This window comes from Hypomesus transpacificus, chromosome 8 (assembly GCF_021917145.1).
Source record: "Hypomesus transpacificus isolate Combined female chromosome 8, fHypTra1, whole genome shotgun sequence".
Taxonomy (NCBI): Eukaryota; Metazoa; Chordata; class Actinopteri; order Osmeriformes; family Osmeridae; genus Hypomesus; species Hypomesus transpacificus.
In genome coordinates this window covers 1,327,961-1,344,341 of record NC_061067.1, presented here as the reverse complement: position 1 = coordinate 1,344,341, position 16,381 = coordinate 1,327,961, and the positions used below count along the sequence as shown (strand labels likewise).

At 43.0% G+C, this 16,381-nt stretch overlaps 2 protein-coding genes across 2 annotated transcripts; one reads left to right on the top strand and one right to left on the bottom strand.

Moving 5' to 3' along the window:
* The first annotated feature begins 5,521 nt into the window (after positions 1 to 5,521).
* crhb (corticotropin releasing hormone b) lies at positions 5,522 to 6,205 on the top strand. Its single transcript, XM_047023604.1, has one exon. It carries the CDS (start codon positions 5,537 to 5,539, stop codon positions 6,035 to 6,037), a length of 501 nt encoding a protein of 166 aa, XP_046879560.1. The 5' UTR covers positions 5,522 to 5,536; the 3' UTR covers positions 6,038 to 6,205.
* A 2,064-nt stretch (positions 6,206 to 8,269) lies between these two features.
* On the bottom strand, positions 8,270 to 13,407 carry trim55b (tripartite motif containing 55b). The gene is made up of 8 exons (XM_047023568.1): positions 13,101 to 13,407; positions 12,646 to 12,815; positions 11,121 to 11,310; positions 10,744 to 10,839; positions 9,880 to 10,113; positions 9,569 to 9,591; positions 9,339 to 9,463; positions 8,270 to 8,826 (listed from the first exon to the last, which is right to left on the bottom strand). Exons 1-8 carry the CDS (start codon positions 13,218 to 13,220, stop codon positions 8,696 to 8,698), a joined length of 1,089 nt encoding a protein of 362 aa, XP_046879524.1. The 5' UTR covers positions 13,221 to 13,407; the 3' UTR covers positions 8,270 to 8,695.
* Between the last annotated feature and the right edge of the window lie 2,974 nt (positions 13,408 to 16,381).

Sequence of the window (16,381 nt, the reverse complement as noted above, 5' to 3'; positions counted from 1 at the left end):
TAATCTCACATTCTCCCCAGGGTACATTTTATCTGCCTGAAAAAGGAAGAACAACAATGTGCCATCAATTCTGTTTAATTTACAGGAAGAAAGCAAAGGAACATCTGCAGCACCGCATGTATCAGAGTCATAATTCTAAGAATACAATGTAAGTAACACTGTGTAGTCTTGTGTAACATCAAAGATGAAAACTTTTCACACTGACCGTGAACTGACTTTGTTTTTGAGTGTGATTATATTTGACATACTCAAACGTAGTCACATACAACTGACTCTGAATATTATTCACCAAAGTCCGATGATGAAATTATCAACAAGTCTCAATAGAGTTTCAAACTCCACACAAACAGACATTCGTGTCAAGATCATTTGACAGACCTATTCCAGAGTCAGGTCAACAGCAAAGCACACAGCCCTAATACCAAGAAACAAAAAATAGTCCATCTCAATGCATCTTCATTGGCCAGAATCTAGTGTAATGTGGTGAGGGAGATTACACGCACCGTGGGACAAATATTCACAGCGATCTTCTGCAAAGCATGATGGGGATTATTCAAATGGTCTGTTAGCAAAGAGGACAGGAAGTATTCCTGTTAGTCTTGTGTTCCTGGATTTGGACCTCACATCACTTTGATGAGCCCTGAGCTGCTCCAATCCTGATACTTACGTAACCATCACTGACCCATGACAAGAAACTATTTGCGGCATATGAACCTCACTGATCTGGCATCAGTTTAGTCTATTTAGGCACGTATAGTTTAGAGGAACAGGGAAGCGGGATGCTGACCCTACATCTGTAGATGGGTATCCCTATGACGATGGCCACCTCCATGCCAGTGTTGTTGAAGTAGCTTTACACTCCAGTGAATCAGCCTATTCATCGATGGGTATACTAACATAGCTACTGTGACATATATAGCTGACACAAATGCCCAAGCTGGGTGAAGATAAGTCATTGACAGCATGTGAAACTCTACGATGAACTGTCATACAGCATTGCCTCCCATCTACACACACGAGCAACACGCGACGAGAGCATTTTCTTAATGCAACAGTGACATTTTTATATGTTCACAACTTCAAGGTGTTTCACATTCTCTGCAACATTTGGTTGGTTGGTAAAAAGTTTGTGAGTGAAGAGAAATGAACGTGATGCTGGAAACCCTGGCTGAGACGTGATGGGGAAGCAGGCGAGGGAGGAGACTGATCAGCATTATCGTTCCAGTTCATGTCAACATCTTGAAGACCAACTGTAAGTCACTAGTTAGGACCCAGCCAACAGACTTACAGTGGAAACAGCTCAGCTGAATGAGGTGGCTATGTCCATTCCTTTATAAAAAAAAAATACTGTTACATGGAAATAAACAAGTCAGATTTAATAAAAAACAAACATAAAATACATTAAAAACATAGTAGATTTATATCTGTTGGAAGACATTCGATTGAAAACATCTTGATCATTTTTTTTTCCGGTCATGACATCAGGAGCAGAATAAGACCACAATATGTTGTTGTTGTGTCCCGGTTGAGAAGGTGATGGAGCCCTATAAATCATTGTTGTCACTTTTTACAATGTAAAAGGTTTTGGCTGGCAACAATTTTTCTACAATGATTGTGACCCAGTTTTTGTTTCGTTTTGTAGAAAATAGAAAGGGGACTAAAGTCAGAGGTATGTAGACCCACACAGTCCCACATCTATCACAAGTACCACAAACACCACACAAACAGAAATCCATACATTTAACTTTTGTTCGTCATTTCTGCCACTGAACTTGTGTTTTGCTTTTATCCCTCTCATGACATGATGGTTATGTCGTTGTTCAAATCACTGGAGACCTCAAGCAGTCCCTAGGCGGGGGAAAGCAGAACTGAGAAGACATCTGATCCATGCTGATCCTGGTTTCCAAAAGTAGATCTAAGATTTCCTTTATATTCTCCCATCATAACAATATAAACAAACTGGAAATACACTCAATTTCTAAAACATAGGAGAATAGAAATATGTCTAGGGACAGAACTTCATCAGTGGAATACAGAATGTAATTTATATGTATGGTTAATCAAAAACTGGTATTCTCTCAAATCTATGGTCACATGTTTGATGTATAATGCTTATTTTGGGATGTGGATAAAGTGTATGTTCAATAGATCCCAAGTAATGCAGTGCCCTTCTGGTCTTAGATTATCTGCTGTACATGCACTGTTTGACTTTGGTTAAAATCATTTACTACATTTATTTAAACATGATATACAATAAGGGGGAAACGCCATTTCAACAGGTTGGCAAACTAAATGTGTTTGAACTGTTTCTCAGAGTGGGTGATGTCACAATCATTCTCTGCTGTGTCCCTGCTTGTAACAGCTTGTTAACATGGAACAATGTATTCAAATGCACTCTAAACCCAATAAAAGCCCTCATTTTACCAGGTCCTTCGGCTGGTCCTGCCTTCCTGCAGGGAGATACGAGGTTATGCTTCTAAGGTCGGGGTTTTGTCCCTGGACCCATCCAATGTGCTGTGGAGTCGACCAGACCCTGTTAACACTCATTTATAAGGCCACAGACACCTTGTATATGGAGATGTGGTAGTCAAAGCTGAAAACAACCCCTGCAGAATAATTGGGAAAATTCTCTGTGTGTGTGGCTGGATACACAGGGCCAACAGGGGTCAACCCAATGAAGAACGTGGAAGCTCTTCACAAAGTGTACAAAGAAAGCACAAGCTTATACCACCTCAAAGTGACATGTTGCGATTAGGAGAGAGAGGAATTAAAGAAGACGTGTCATCTGTTGGCATGGATTGTTTTCTGTTTTTTAAGTGTTGTAAATAGCTTTTCCTCTGATTTCCTTCTTTTCACTTGAAAGGGTAAGACAACATTCTGTCTTTGTCGTAATGCTGCAGCTGATGCTGTCTGAGATAACTATTCCTGGTCAGTGTCTATCTCACAATCACAGTCCATTATGTGGCGTAAACTTCTAATTACACTAAAAAAAGGGACTGGAGTGCTTCTATAATGTGGGCCTGGAGCTATTCCGCTGTTGCATCACACTGCGGGCCAGTTCCTCTTTGAGTGATCAGTTTAGGGACAGTGATTGGAAAATGAGGTGATATGGATGACCAGGAGCTGTGGTTCCTTCATCTGCTGGTGTGTTCTATTCGTGGCGGAGAGCATGTGCTTCCCATGATGGGACCTGACACCTCCCCTGAAGGAGATGGGAGAGGAGCCCAGATGGAAGGACTTGTACATGCACAGCACTGGCAGGAACACATGTGACAGATTGTAAACGGATGTGCTGATACATTTACATTTAGTCATTTAGCAGACGCTCTTATCCAGAGCGACTTACAGTAAGTACAGGGACATTCTCCCCAAGGCAAGTAGGGTGAAGTGCCTTGCCCAAGGACACAACGTCATGTGCACCGGCCGGGGAATCAAACTGGCAACCTTCAGATTACTAGCCCGATGCTCTACCCGCTCAGCCACCTGACTCCCTTGATGATAAAACGAATCAAAACCTGGACTGTATACACCATATTTTAGGGAAAGCAGCAACAACAAAATCATGATGATAATAACACAGGCTGTTTAAAATCCCCCGTTCTTCCATACTCTCCCACTCTATAGGTACACTGTCAAATTGCCTCAGTCCAAAAGATGGATGTTGTTATTACATTTAATAGCATTGGGCTTTTCTTGGGAAGGATCCCCCTTTTTGAATCACCTGACAACATGATCTCTTTAGGTTCTCCAAGAGTACAGGAGTTTGAAATCTGATTTCCTCTGCCTTTTTATACCACAATCAGTTTCAGTTAGGGGAAAGAACCATCGCAGTTTTTTGAAAAACTAAACAAAGTTGACTTGACTCATCGACTTCTGGGATCAAACGGTGAAAAACAGAAAACATTTTTCTGAATGGATTTTAAAAAGAGTGAGATAACTGTAAAGATGAACAGAAACAGAGAGAGAAAATTGGGAGAACTTTTCACACATCGACACAGAGAGAGAAAGACTGAAACAAAGAGTGAAAGAGAGAGAGAGAGACCTGAATCAAAAGAATCAGACTCAGACTGTTTGGGATTCTGATGGTGGTGTGTTGCTGGAATCAAGGTCTCCATCATGGTGTCTGTCTACAGGGGCAAGGGGGAGGACGTCAACGACAGGGTTAGTGACGTACGTCTGTGCAGCAACTCAGCCAGCAAGAATGAATCACTGGAAGCCACGAGCAGATCAGGTGAATGTATCTTGCTTCGACTGTTCAGAAGTGCATCCCTGTAGTTGTACGACAGTTAGGAAGACCAGAGAGAAGGTTTTCCAAACTCTGACTCTAATCATGTTCAATATACAGAAACACCTGTATTTTGGGTCCCATCTGCCATATTCAGGTTTGAGACAGAAATATGGGTGTGAGGGGAACCATCTGTGCTGATTCAACTTGAGAATTATGTTAATGTAGGATGTATTCTGAGAGATAATGTGTTGTACCTGTACATCTTAAGTCAGGATCAACAATATCGACTCATTCCAATTTTTACTGAATGATGTAAGTGATTGAATTTGACTGCAAACTGTGTCTTTTCTGGACGAATATCTGACATGCATTTGATCAATGAACTGGTCTCCTCACTTTCAAACAGGGATGCAATTGAAATGTGCTACAAGGCCAAACTCCCTGTCAAGTGTTTTTGCAAGAGGCTATAATCAGAATACATATGCACACACGCACGCACGCACGCACGCACGCAGGGAAGCGCAAGCGCAAGCGCAATCACACACACATCGCCACCTTTATGACTCATCCCATCCAAACTACTCTAGACTTTCTCAGATTCGTTCATTCAAGTTACACCCATGCAACTTTGCGCAGACGCAATCTCTGAGCTCAGAGCGTGACACTTGTAGCAGGTCTTGGCTATATAAGTCCATTCTTTCAAGAACTGCTTTGACTAATTTCTTGATACTACACTGGAAGAGGGAGACATCTCAACTGAAACCTTCTATTGGCAAAAGAATAACGGTTTAAGGTGAGACTAGTTCTACTTGATTCAGTCCCCTCGCGCTTCATATTTACTTATTTTTATTGTGCAGACAGGTGTCATAAGATATGTTCATACCTTCTTGCATTACAATAACTTAATGGATATATTCTCTCTCCTGGAAATAGAGCATAAGTGGTCATTATGTCGATTTGCTTTTGTGGACGTTTCACCAAATCCTGGATTTATGGACCCTTAAATGGATTACTTTACATAGACCTAAGATTTAGTCTGTTATTCTAGTAGGCTACATTTCTTGTGTGACCATGGACAAGAGACAGGAACTATTAGTCCTCATTGAAACTTTTTATGAAATGTATTACAGTGTTTCATGCAACTTCGCCATACCAAAATGCTTCTGTGCATAAAATGGTCAAAATCCATGTGAAAATGCCTGGGTGCGCATTTTGAAAATTGATAACTTTAAAGTAATTATAGTAATGGCGACAAAAGGTGAAGTTAATTCACTCTTTTCTTTCTCAGATTCCTGTTGATCCTCTGACATGAAGCTCAATTTATTTGTCACCACCGTGGTTCTGCTCGTTGCCTTCTTACCACGCTATGAATGTAGGGCTGTTGAAAGCCCTGGCGCTATCCAGCGCGCGCTGGCGCCGCAGACCGACCCTCAGCATCAATCTCTTCCCATCCTAGCTCGTGTAGGAGAGGAAAACTTCATCCGGATGGGAAACAGGAACCCAAACTCAGCTGGGACCGCGTCGAAAATGTTCTCCGAGGGATCACCGGCAATCTACAACAGAGCCTTACAACTCCAACTGACGCAGCGTCTTCTACAAGGCAAAGTTGGGAACATCAACCGGCCCATCAGCGGTTTAGCAAACCAACTCGACGACTCGATGGAGAGGGAGAGAAGATCCGAGGACCCGCCGATATCGCTGGATCTGACGTTCCACCTGCTCCGAGAGATGATGGAAATGTCCAGAGCCGAACAGTTAGCCCAACAAGCGCATAACAACAGAAAAATGATGGAGATCTTCGGAAAATAAATAATCACCATTCCATCCACCAAAGATTTTTTTTTACATTTAGCACAAACATGATATTCTGTACCATAGTGCTGCTTTTACATCATTGTTCTAAAAGTATTTATTTTATAGCTTTAACTTAAATTGACGGAGAGTAAATGGGCTTGTAGTCTAATCAGATTGTATCATGCAAAGAAAAACTATCAATTTCTATTCTTGTGTAAGTGTTCAAAACTGTAGCATACACCATTCTTTCACTGTTAAAAGGAAATATTTTGGGTTGATTATAGGCTATAGGAATGATATTCTTAGTAACGCATTTAGAAATTGATACTTTATCTGAAATGGAGTTCCATTGTACTATATGTTATTTAAGTTTGTTAATAAACTTATGAGCAACCAGTAATTTTTTGTTGTGCAAGAGAATGTCTTATATTTATATTTTTCAATAAAATCTGAAAAGCAAGTTTTTACACTTCTTTGTGGATATTATTAAACTCACAGGTCGAACACAAAGCATAGCCATACATTTGATTTTATAATCTTGAGTTAAACTGTAAGGATTTCACAAAGGGACCTAAATGCTTATCGAATCTCGGAAATATAGTTTTTTGCAAAAACATAGCATTACTGGTCTGTCTTTTGTTAATTGATTATTTAAAACGCAACTGCTCCACTACAGGAATATGGTGAAATCTACCATTACCCAACTTCAATTTTAAGTATGTAGGCCTATCCAATTGAATATACTTGTTATTCAATTAATTCTGCAAGTCATTATTACCATAACACTTCTTCACATATTCTTAAATCAATGTAAATGTAGTACAACAATAAGGCGTAATGTGACCTGGGGAATAAAAGTCACTTACAATCCTTAAATAGTTACTCAAGTAACCATCAGCCATTATGTTTCAAAGAACTAGATCCATGAGAGTAGACCTAATTACACTGGCATTCAATGAATGAGACAATCTGCCAAAAGGAACAGAGATGAAGTGTGTGTGTGTGTCTCGATCCTTGACCCTCGCAGTCAGGATAAACCAAACAAAACAAGTGCACAGTCTGTGTGGGTGTGTGTGTGTGAGTGAGTCATCACATACTGTTCAACCTGACAGTCACAGAGAGCTTATTACAGCCTGGAAACAACATTGTGCAGGCATTGAAAGATGCTCTCAAGTGATTGGATAGGAGTCAATGGCAGATTCTGCATCCAGTTGTTGCCAGCCAAGTCACCTTCAGTGAGACATGAAGAAGACTGCAGGGTGTAAGCTCAGCAGGCTGAAGTATAACCTATGGTAAGAGGTTGACTGCCATCCAGCCCAGAGAGCAGATTATTAAACACACATTTCATACACCACGGTTTTGTTTCTTGTGAAACTGGTGTCAAATGAATTAGAAACAGCTTTTGAAGAGATGAGCTGGCATACATCGCAGTACGTGAGAAAGGGTGGGACAATGCGTTTTCACATCATGTATCATAACACAGAATAGCCTGGGCATCTAAACAATCTTTAGTCGTCTGATTCTTTGTGTGTGTGTGTCCAGTGTGTGTGAAGTGTAATGAGGCCCCACGAGCAGGGTCCATCTCACACACACACAGACACCCTCCGCTGATCTGGAAGGAGAAGGTGAAGAGGATTATTACACAGTCCCACTCACATTGTTATCTCATCTTAGGCACTGAGACATGTGAAATAGGCCTGTCCACTGTCAGCCAAGAAGAAGAGACGGAAGGGAAGGAGTAAGTCATGGATAAAGGGGACTGGAGCCCACAGGAAATGACTTCTTGTCAGCCTAATGACCTCAAAAATGGTTTGGATTACAAGTACAAGACCTGAAGGTAGAGGGGGTGTCAATGGAGGAAGGATTATTGTTTCAATTTGGAAACATAAAATGTATGGTACATTTCTGTATTAAGAGACACTTCCTGATTCCCGCGTTAATTAGAACGGTGGGGGTGACGTCAACTATCTGTCTTCACACGTTAGAATAATTATTTGTTCTATCCTAATGACTTGTATGATCTGATCAGCTTTCATTACAAAATCACACAAAAAAGCTGAGGACGTGGAGCAAGTTGAAAAGCTCTACTTCAATCATTCTCTAACGATGTGGATCCGAAGACGGTGGCATGCCTACTATATAAAAAGACATGGAAAGATTCACAACAGTACTGCCTGTGTAGGTGAAGACCTGAAATAAAAATCTAGGAAGAAATACACAAATTGCTGTGTTTGGTTCAAAGAAAAACATTTAGGCATAGAAAAAATAATTGTTCTGTATAAAGCATCTAAAAGAAAACCAAAAGTGGGTAATGAATGATTCATACATGCTTTAATTACCCCAAATAAGTACTCCATTCGTGAAGTTGACCAGGTTAATAGTTGCAATTGGGTAAACAATCTAGTCCAACCCTGTTCCACCTAATCAGACTCATTGAAGTGAGACCCAGGAAAACTTCTGTCCAGACTTTCCCATCTCTCCCCATGTTCACTCTCTGATCCAGGTAGAAAATGACCGCAGGTGGGTATCACCCCTCCAGCGCTCAAGAGGTAAACCATAGAGATTCACCTGTGCTGATCCCCCCAAAGAAAATCTCCTCAGAACTGAACTCAGATCAGAGGCTACAGGTCACGTTCTCCTAGGTGGGTTTAGCTCCGCCTGGGTGCATGGGTGCTAGGGCGGGGCAGCACTCCTGGAAGCACTCTGTGGGGAGGTGACCAGAGGTGCGGCCTGGGTCCCCAATCCAGCATTGGCACCTTCTTCTCCTTCATCCACAGCCTCTTCATCATCTTCATCATCATCATCTGCAGAAAAAAAGTGGGCAGTGAGAGAGCTAAACAATAACAACTAGTGTAATAAATGGCTACATCGTGCAAAAAGAGCGCTATTGTCTAGGAGTACTCTCATAAAAATGGTCAATTGGAACAATTTAGAAGTTCTTTGAAAGAGTATTCTTTACAGAGGACAAATTAATAGCAGGCCGACATAACTCTCAAGCTTTTATTTTGAATGTAATCTAATATTACAATGATTTGCCATGGGCTACACTTTGTTTGTATACTTTCTGCAATGGAGATTTTGTTACAGGCACAAATGGTTATGCAAAGCAATAGTTATTTTCTGAGAGTTTGATGCTAACTGGATTGAATATCTCACAACGTCGGGTTTGCAATAATAGCAAACCACATCACACATCAGTTAACATAACACTACTACTATTGGTTGCTGAATGTTGTGTGATTCAGTGAACTCCCACAGGAGCACAATGTTCTGATGACATCATCAGAATCTACAACTCATCCTGTCCAATCCCTACCTTCTATGAAGTCGATATTTTGTATAGCCAGTCCCTCCTTCTTAAAGTTGACTTTGTAATGATCCATGTTGTCATAGCCACGCTCCACCTTGTCCAGGTGAGATGTACTTGACACTTCCCCAATCCTAACAAAAGGACAAGAGGCAAATGACTCCTTGGAAATACGTTATGTTGTACTTTTACAGTATATTAGAATCCATCTTTGCAAATCACAAGCATCCAGGACTCACTTTTTGAGAAGAGGTTTAGCTGTCTGTAAAACACCAAAAAGAAGGTGATTTACTAACCAGTCATTCACTGCAAAAAATATATATATATAAAAAGAAAATGGTGGAACATGTATCCTCTAAGGCAGTGTGTGACTGGTGCCAATCTAGAGTAGTCCCTATGGTGGATGCAGGGCGAGTGACACCAATAGCACAGAACCTCCAGTTTAAAATGTGTTTGTCTTAGGGGTCACCTAAATCTTATAGGGGTTCTGGAACCCCCCTAGCCCCCCACCTAATTCCAACACAGCTCTCAAATCATCTGTCTGAGTCACCTGTAGAAACACTGCCATCTCAGGCTCCTCCATAGTCTGGATGCCTGTCTCCACAACCTTACAGCACTCCTCCAGGTGGTCGCCATACTTCCTGGTCAGACCGCGGATGTAGTTGAGCTTCTCCTCCTGCTCGCCCGTGACCTTCCCACTCATCTCTCTCTTCTTCTCCTCCAGGAGGGTGTACAGCTGGTCGAATCTCTCGCACACCTGGGACTTCTGCCTCCTACCATTCTCCTAGACACACACACATACATATACACTCAAAACCACTATTCAGCCTTCTCCCAATTCCCAATCTAAAGCAAGATAAGAAGTTATTCAGGATATTGGTGGGGGTCCAGGGCATTAAGCTCTTCAGGCTGGTATGCAGAGAGGGCAGTGCAGTTCAAGCAGCATGGCAGTCAGAAGTGACACCATGGTAGGGGACAGAGGGAGAGAGGGCTGGAGCCGCTCCAGCATCCTGTGCTGCACACAGTGCTGAAGGAGCCTCATCACCTCTAGAGTGAACACCACGGGATGAGTGTCTGCTCTCTTCGCATCAATTAGCTCCTTGGTTCCTATTGAGCGAGGAGATGAAATGTGACTATCAATCTCACTGTAAAAGTGTGCGTGCGATTGCGTGTGGGAGTTAATTCATGAATCCTCTTTGTTTGTGAAACCCTTCTTTGCTTCTGAAACCATCATTTATATGCGTGTGTGGCGCAGACAGAGGAGCTTAAGAGCATAGAAAAAGTTCAAAGAAAACACAACAAAAAGGGGAGGGGAAAAGAATAAATCATGCAATGCGTTTCAGTTGTGTGTGTGCATGTGACTGCTTGCTGTGTGAGTGAGGGGCCAGGTTCTCTCCACCACTGGGATTCTCACCTCTATGGTCCGGCAGGTCTCCTCTAACTGACTGATGATTCCCTGGATCCTGTCATTGTTCCCCACCATCATCGCTACGCCGTCTGACAGCTCTGTCTGGGGGCCATACACACAAACACACACACACAGACACACACACACACACACACAGTTTGATAATGGACAGGGATGCACAGATGCACTCGGGAACGCACAAAACGTCTACAGCAACAGACACACCAACTGAAAACTGGCAGGAAGTCCCTGGCCATTAGCCAATACATCCATACAGGAAGCATCAACGGGACATGTGACAGGACAGCAGCAAACGTCCTCTCCCTCATCGCTCAATCGGAGCACAGCTCAGCAGCTCCGTCCACAGTAACAGTGGGACTCACCTTCTGGGTCTGGAAGATGCTGGTGAGAGGAGCCACCTCGCAGTCCTTGTGAGCCCCAAACACCTTGCACATGGAGCAGGTGGGGACGCCGTGGGTCACACAGTAGATGTTGATCCTCTCCTCCTTGTGGACCTCACACATGGGCTGATCCTCCTGTCTTTCCGTGGTGGGCTTGCTGCTGCTGCTGCTGCTGCACCAGGGGAAACAGAACACGCATTTGAACGGGTGGCGTTTAGAAGTACATTGCCTCTGTTTTCTGTTTGTTAAATCCTACATTGAGCTGGATAGGTGGAGATTGACAATACTTGTGTGGCATTTTTGTAAATTATTCACACTAGCATGCTTGATTGTGTGTCTCAGATTTGTTCAGCAACACTGGTGAGGAGAGAAATATAATGAAATACCTACTATGAAGAACTGGGGAAAAAAGCAAACCAATGTTGTAAATGACCTAATCCTTCCAAAGGGATGCAGATATCTATGCTGTGGCTTGTGCAGAAGTTTTGTCACAGTTTGACAAAATGATTGTTGACACTGTTTGAGAACGATGCTTACTGCAGACGAGGAAGAAGTGACAAACCTGATCTTAATGGACTAGCAAGCAGGCCCCATCATGACGTCATAAGGTTAAACCAGGCAATGTCACATCCTGAATGTAGCGCATGGGTGGAAGTGCCGTGAAGTAGTGCCATACAGTGTAGCCCTGTGGCTGTACACCCACTCCAGACACGAGCTCCGAGTCGTTTAGAAGTGTAGCTACATCTGTGTGCAGAGTATTACTTGTAGCATCATCTCCTACAAGCTCCAGCTACATCACCCCTCTATGTTCACTTGGGCACCACTGTTTCACTGCTCCCTGTCTACACGACAAGAGACATGAAAGTAAGTAAGTGCCCGCACAAACACAGCCGGTCCACACGCCCAACCTTCACCTATCTCTCTCATTTTCCTTCCAAGCGGAAGAGAGCTTTGACTCATAAATTAAGTCTGAAGCTCAGAGCGTGATGTCGGGTGACAGGACAGTGCAGAGCTAGATTACATGGCCTAAGGGGAGTTCACTATTCTTAAAAGCACTGTGTTCAACTCCTGCATTTTCATGAGAGAAAATTGCTTGCAAATCCACAGATCAAAGACAAGATGGCACTCCCAAAGAATACAAAAATTGTTTTCAGGGAGGGTTTCTTTCAATAGAGTGATGTGCTCTCCTTCACCAAATACTGACAGCTGTTAATGTTTCTGCTACGGGACAGAGACCATATGGTTAAAAGACGTCACATACCGCGTCACTTGTCAAGTCCTATACAAGCCTATTTGAAGACCTGCATGTTCTTTATATAGTCTTTTCCATATTGGACAGTATTTAAACCTGGCATAAAGAGCGGAGGACACCGGAAGAAATCTCTGAACAGTTTTCATGAGTTGTTTGATAGCACTGTGAGGCTACCTTTGACCTTGGACCCTCTGTCCAAGTTCTAGGTAGAGCACACCAGTACTGAAAGGTGAGGATCCTTTCAGTAAGCCTCACCTGGTGGACTCCTGTTTGAACATGTCAATGATATTTTCCACCAGCAGGTTTCTCTGGAGCCCATAAACACCATGCCGGTCGAGCACTACCTCATGCCTACAGGAGGGGCATCGGAAGCGGCCACCGGAAGTTACCGACCCTCCTCTTGTTGGAAGATAGGGGTTGGAGGCCTTGACATCATCAGCAGAATGAAAAGTAATAAAAAATATATCAAAGTATAAATGTACAGGCTTTTGCTGGTAGCTAGGCAACAGTATGGTAACATGGTACAATGTAGACCTACAGTTACTGATAGAGACTGAAATGCTTGCTCAATCATCATAACAACTCTAAATAGATAGCCTATGTAGGCCAAGCCAGTATATCAAGTGAAGTGGGTTCTCAATTCCAAACCTGAAATCAGCATACTAGCTCTAGACATCTTAAGAGCTGGGCATGTCATTAAAGAAATGTACCTGGAATATATCATTGGCACACTTCCGACATAGGTTGTGCTGACATGGTAGAATGACCACAGGCTTCGTAAACATTTCCAGGCATATTGGACAGATCAGTTGCTTTTCCAAGTTGTCCATGACGAATCTTCTGATGAATCGAATATAATTTGACTGTAACAGTCAGCTTGAAATAACAGACAAATTGACTTAATCAATTCCGCATTGTCAAATCACAATTTCTTGCTTTACGTAACGCATGCTAAACGGCAATGCCCCCAATACATTCGCTCCGGTGCAAATTGTGTCTCAAACTGGATATCGCGCAGCCCCAATCTCACAGCAAGCTGGTGTCAGAGCTGTTTTTAGAACCTGTCACGTGAAAGGTTGCCATGTTTACTTGCCCATATTTGAAACTGATACTACTACTAACTTGGGGCAAGAGTTTGAGCAGCTGATGACTCCCTGCACGTCAACGCCATGACTAGGCCATGAAACCATAGACGACACAGTCTACAACATATGTATCAAATAAATAGCCTAATACTGCTGATACATATTAATATAAACAAATAGGGGGAATTCATTTGTCAAAGCATCGGCTTCCGTATGGCCCTCTAGGCCTGTGTTACCGCCAGGCCACCGTGAGTTAGCTTACACCGTCTAACTCACTCACTTAAGTGAATTGCACGACATTGTGAGAAATGGAGCCTACATTTCCGCATCGGTTTCGATGGTTTCATTATCAACATTTGTAAAGCTTCCGTTTTTACTCCGGGTAAGTTTACTAGATGCTGGTATTAGCCTGTTCTAGGCTACTGGAAGCCTTCTACGCTATGTTCAGCTAGCCAGGTAAGGAAAAAAAGATGTTGAATAACTATCCAATGGAATATAACAAGCTGGTCCAGTTCTTTTGGCCTGTTGTAGCTTAGACTACTGACAGGAAACTCTGAAAGTTGGTTAACGTCTCTAATTTTGACACGGGTAACATAGGCTACTTTGTCACTACGCCAACAGATAATGTTTATTTGATTTATCGTAGCCAAATGGGTGCATATGGATACACATGAGTTCAGTGGCGGTTTAGACTCATTCTAATGGGGGCAAATGGGAAACAAAACGGGGGAAAAAACGGAAACAAAGGATATTTAAATATTCAATACTTTAATTTTGCTTTACATTTAAATCATAAAAAATACTCTGGCTCTCCCTCTTCCAGCTCCTCAACTCTCTCAATACCTTGATATGTTTCTTTAACTTTTTTACTTACTGGGGCAAAAAAGGCTGCAATGTCCCTTCCTCGGTGTAGAAACGCCCCTGCTAGAGTTATTTTTAAAAAGGTTATTGGAGAATGCGGGCATCGATCCCGCTACCTCTCGCATGCTAAGCGAGCGCTCTACCATTTCCGCTAAAGCTGGGGAACAATCGCCTGTTTGAGGGGGGAAGAAGGGGGAGAAGGGAGGGGGAAGAAAAAAGGAGGAAAAAGGGAGAAAAAAGGAGGAAAAAGGGAGAAGAAGAGGAAAAAGAAAGAAAAGGGGAAAGTTGAAAGTCCCCATTCATAGTTTAAACATGTTTAACCCGTTACGTTTTAAGACAATTCGAAAAAACACCCGAAATTATGAATTTTACAGTGTTTGGGGAAGACGTAGAATGGAACCGAAGGTCCGCGGTTCGCGTCCCACCTACGGCACCTTTGACTATTTCTAATAAACACACACACTTGAGTCTCCAAGTGTGTATGTTATCAAAATGTAACAATATAAGATAGATGGAGATACGTTGCTAATTTAGTGTAATTTCAAAACCATTTGTATCCACTAGTGCATTATTTATATTTTATAGGGTTATCTATTGTACACTATTTGCCTTTATTTGTATTCACTCCACACAGGAGTACTGTTTTTGGTTAGTTTTAATTAGATCTATCTCTCTATCCATCCATCTATCTATCTCTCAAACTGTGTGGCTTCTGAGCTTTGTGTGCTCTTATCTGAAGCTCTGTCTTTTTGGTTTCTGCACTTACCATATCAACACTTGCATGATCCATATATTAAATATTTTAAAACAATGTGCGCAAGCAAGCGTAAAGTTAGTCACTTTTTGCTGCTCTTACTTCTTGCAGACTTGCCGTATTTGGTTAGAAAGAGTAGTGATTGGGAAATAACGACGGACTGACCAACAAATAGTTGATAAATAGAAACATTTATCCACAATTGTAAAAATATAAATATGAACAACAACAACTAATTTAAACTATATATATATATATATACAGGCAAATGATATGCTAAATTACAATATTTACACAATGAAAACTATATACACAATGGAAATCTAAGCATAAACTATATCTAAACAATGAAAACGATATACACACGGGAAATCTAAGCATTAACTATATCTAAACAATGAAAACTATATACAAAGGCCCAAAGAATTATTTATTTTTTTGCTCCTCTAGCCACTGCTCTCTGGACAGAGTCTCTGCAGAGGGGCAGTAAACAGTCCCCTTATACTGGCTGTGGCCAGTCTCTGCCGTTCTGTTCTGGCCACACCTCCAGCATTTGTTGGCCTCCACTCTCCTCTGGTGGGCACGGGGAGCTGGACCAGGAGCAGGACGAAGCTGGGGAAGGTGGGTGGTGCAGGAAGAGGGTGGGACAAAACGCAGGGCTTGGGGGACCATCAATGGAGAGGGGGCAGAGGGTGCCCTCATACCAGGGGCTCGGGAGACAAACACCACAGTGGGGACGGCAGCAGGGCGAGGGGCAATGATGGTAGGGCGGGGCATGATAGGGATGGGAGTGGGGGCTCCAAGGGCGGCTGAAGGGCCAGGGAAGAGCTGCCTCTGGGCTGCCAGCCTGGGTCGGACCGCTGGAGGTGGTGCTGTGGCTGCATATGTTGCCCGCCTCTTGGTCTTTGCCTGCCCTGCTGTGCTCTGCGGCAGGTGGTAGGTGTGGGATGCTCCCTGGGGTTGAGGTGGAGCAACAGCAGGGCGGACGTTGGCAGGCGGGAGAGGCTCGGTAGCCACAGACAGAGGACCTGGCAAGTTTATGCCCTGCTGCAGCACAGCCAGATCCTGCCTCTTCACCCTCCGGTTGTACCACTGGGAGAGGGTCGACTGGTTCACCTCCACCAGCTGCAGGGTGGTGCCCTGCATGATGGCCCCATTGCCCAGGATGAGCTGCCGGACCTTGCGGTAGTCCTGCAGGATCAGAGTCCACCTGGACATGCTGCTCTTCCCCTGCTTCCTGGGACTCTTATGGATGTCCGAGAGCCGGACAAAGATGGCCTCCACAAGGCGG

Coding starts and splice junctions, on each gene's coding strand:
- trim55b (XM_047023568.1), bottom strand. CDS start 13,220: ATGGACAACTTGGAAAAGCAACTGATCTGTCCAATATGCCTGGAAATG. Junction 11,311..12,645: donor TTCAAACAGGAGTCCACCAG/GTGAGGCTTACT, acceptor CCCCTGGTGCAG/CAGCAGCAGCAGCAGCAAGC. Junction 9,592..9,879: donor AGATGGCAGTGTTTCTACAG/GTGACTCAGACA, acceptor GGTGTTTTACAG/ACAGCTAAACCTCTTCTCAA.
- crhb (XM_047023604.1), top strand. CDS start 5,537: ATGAAGCTCAATTTATTTGTCACCACCGTGGTTCTGCTCGTTGCCTTC.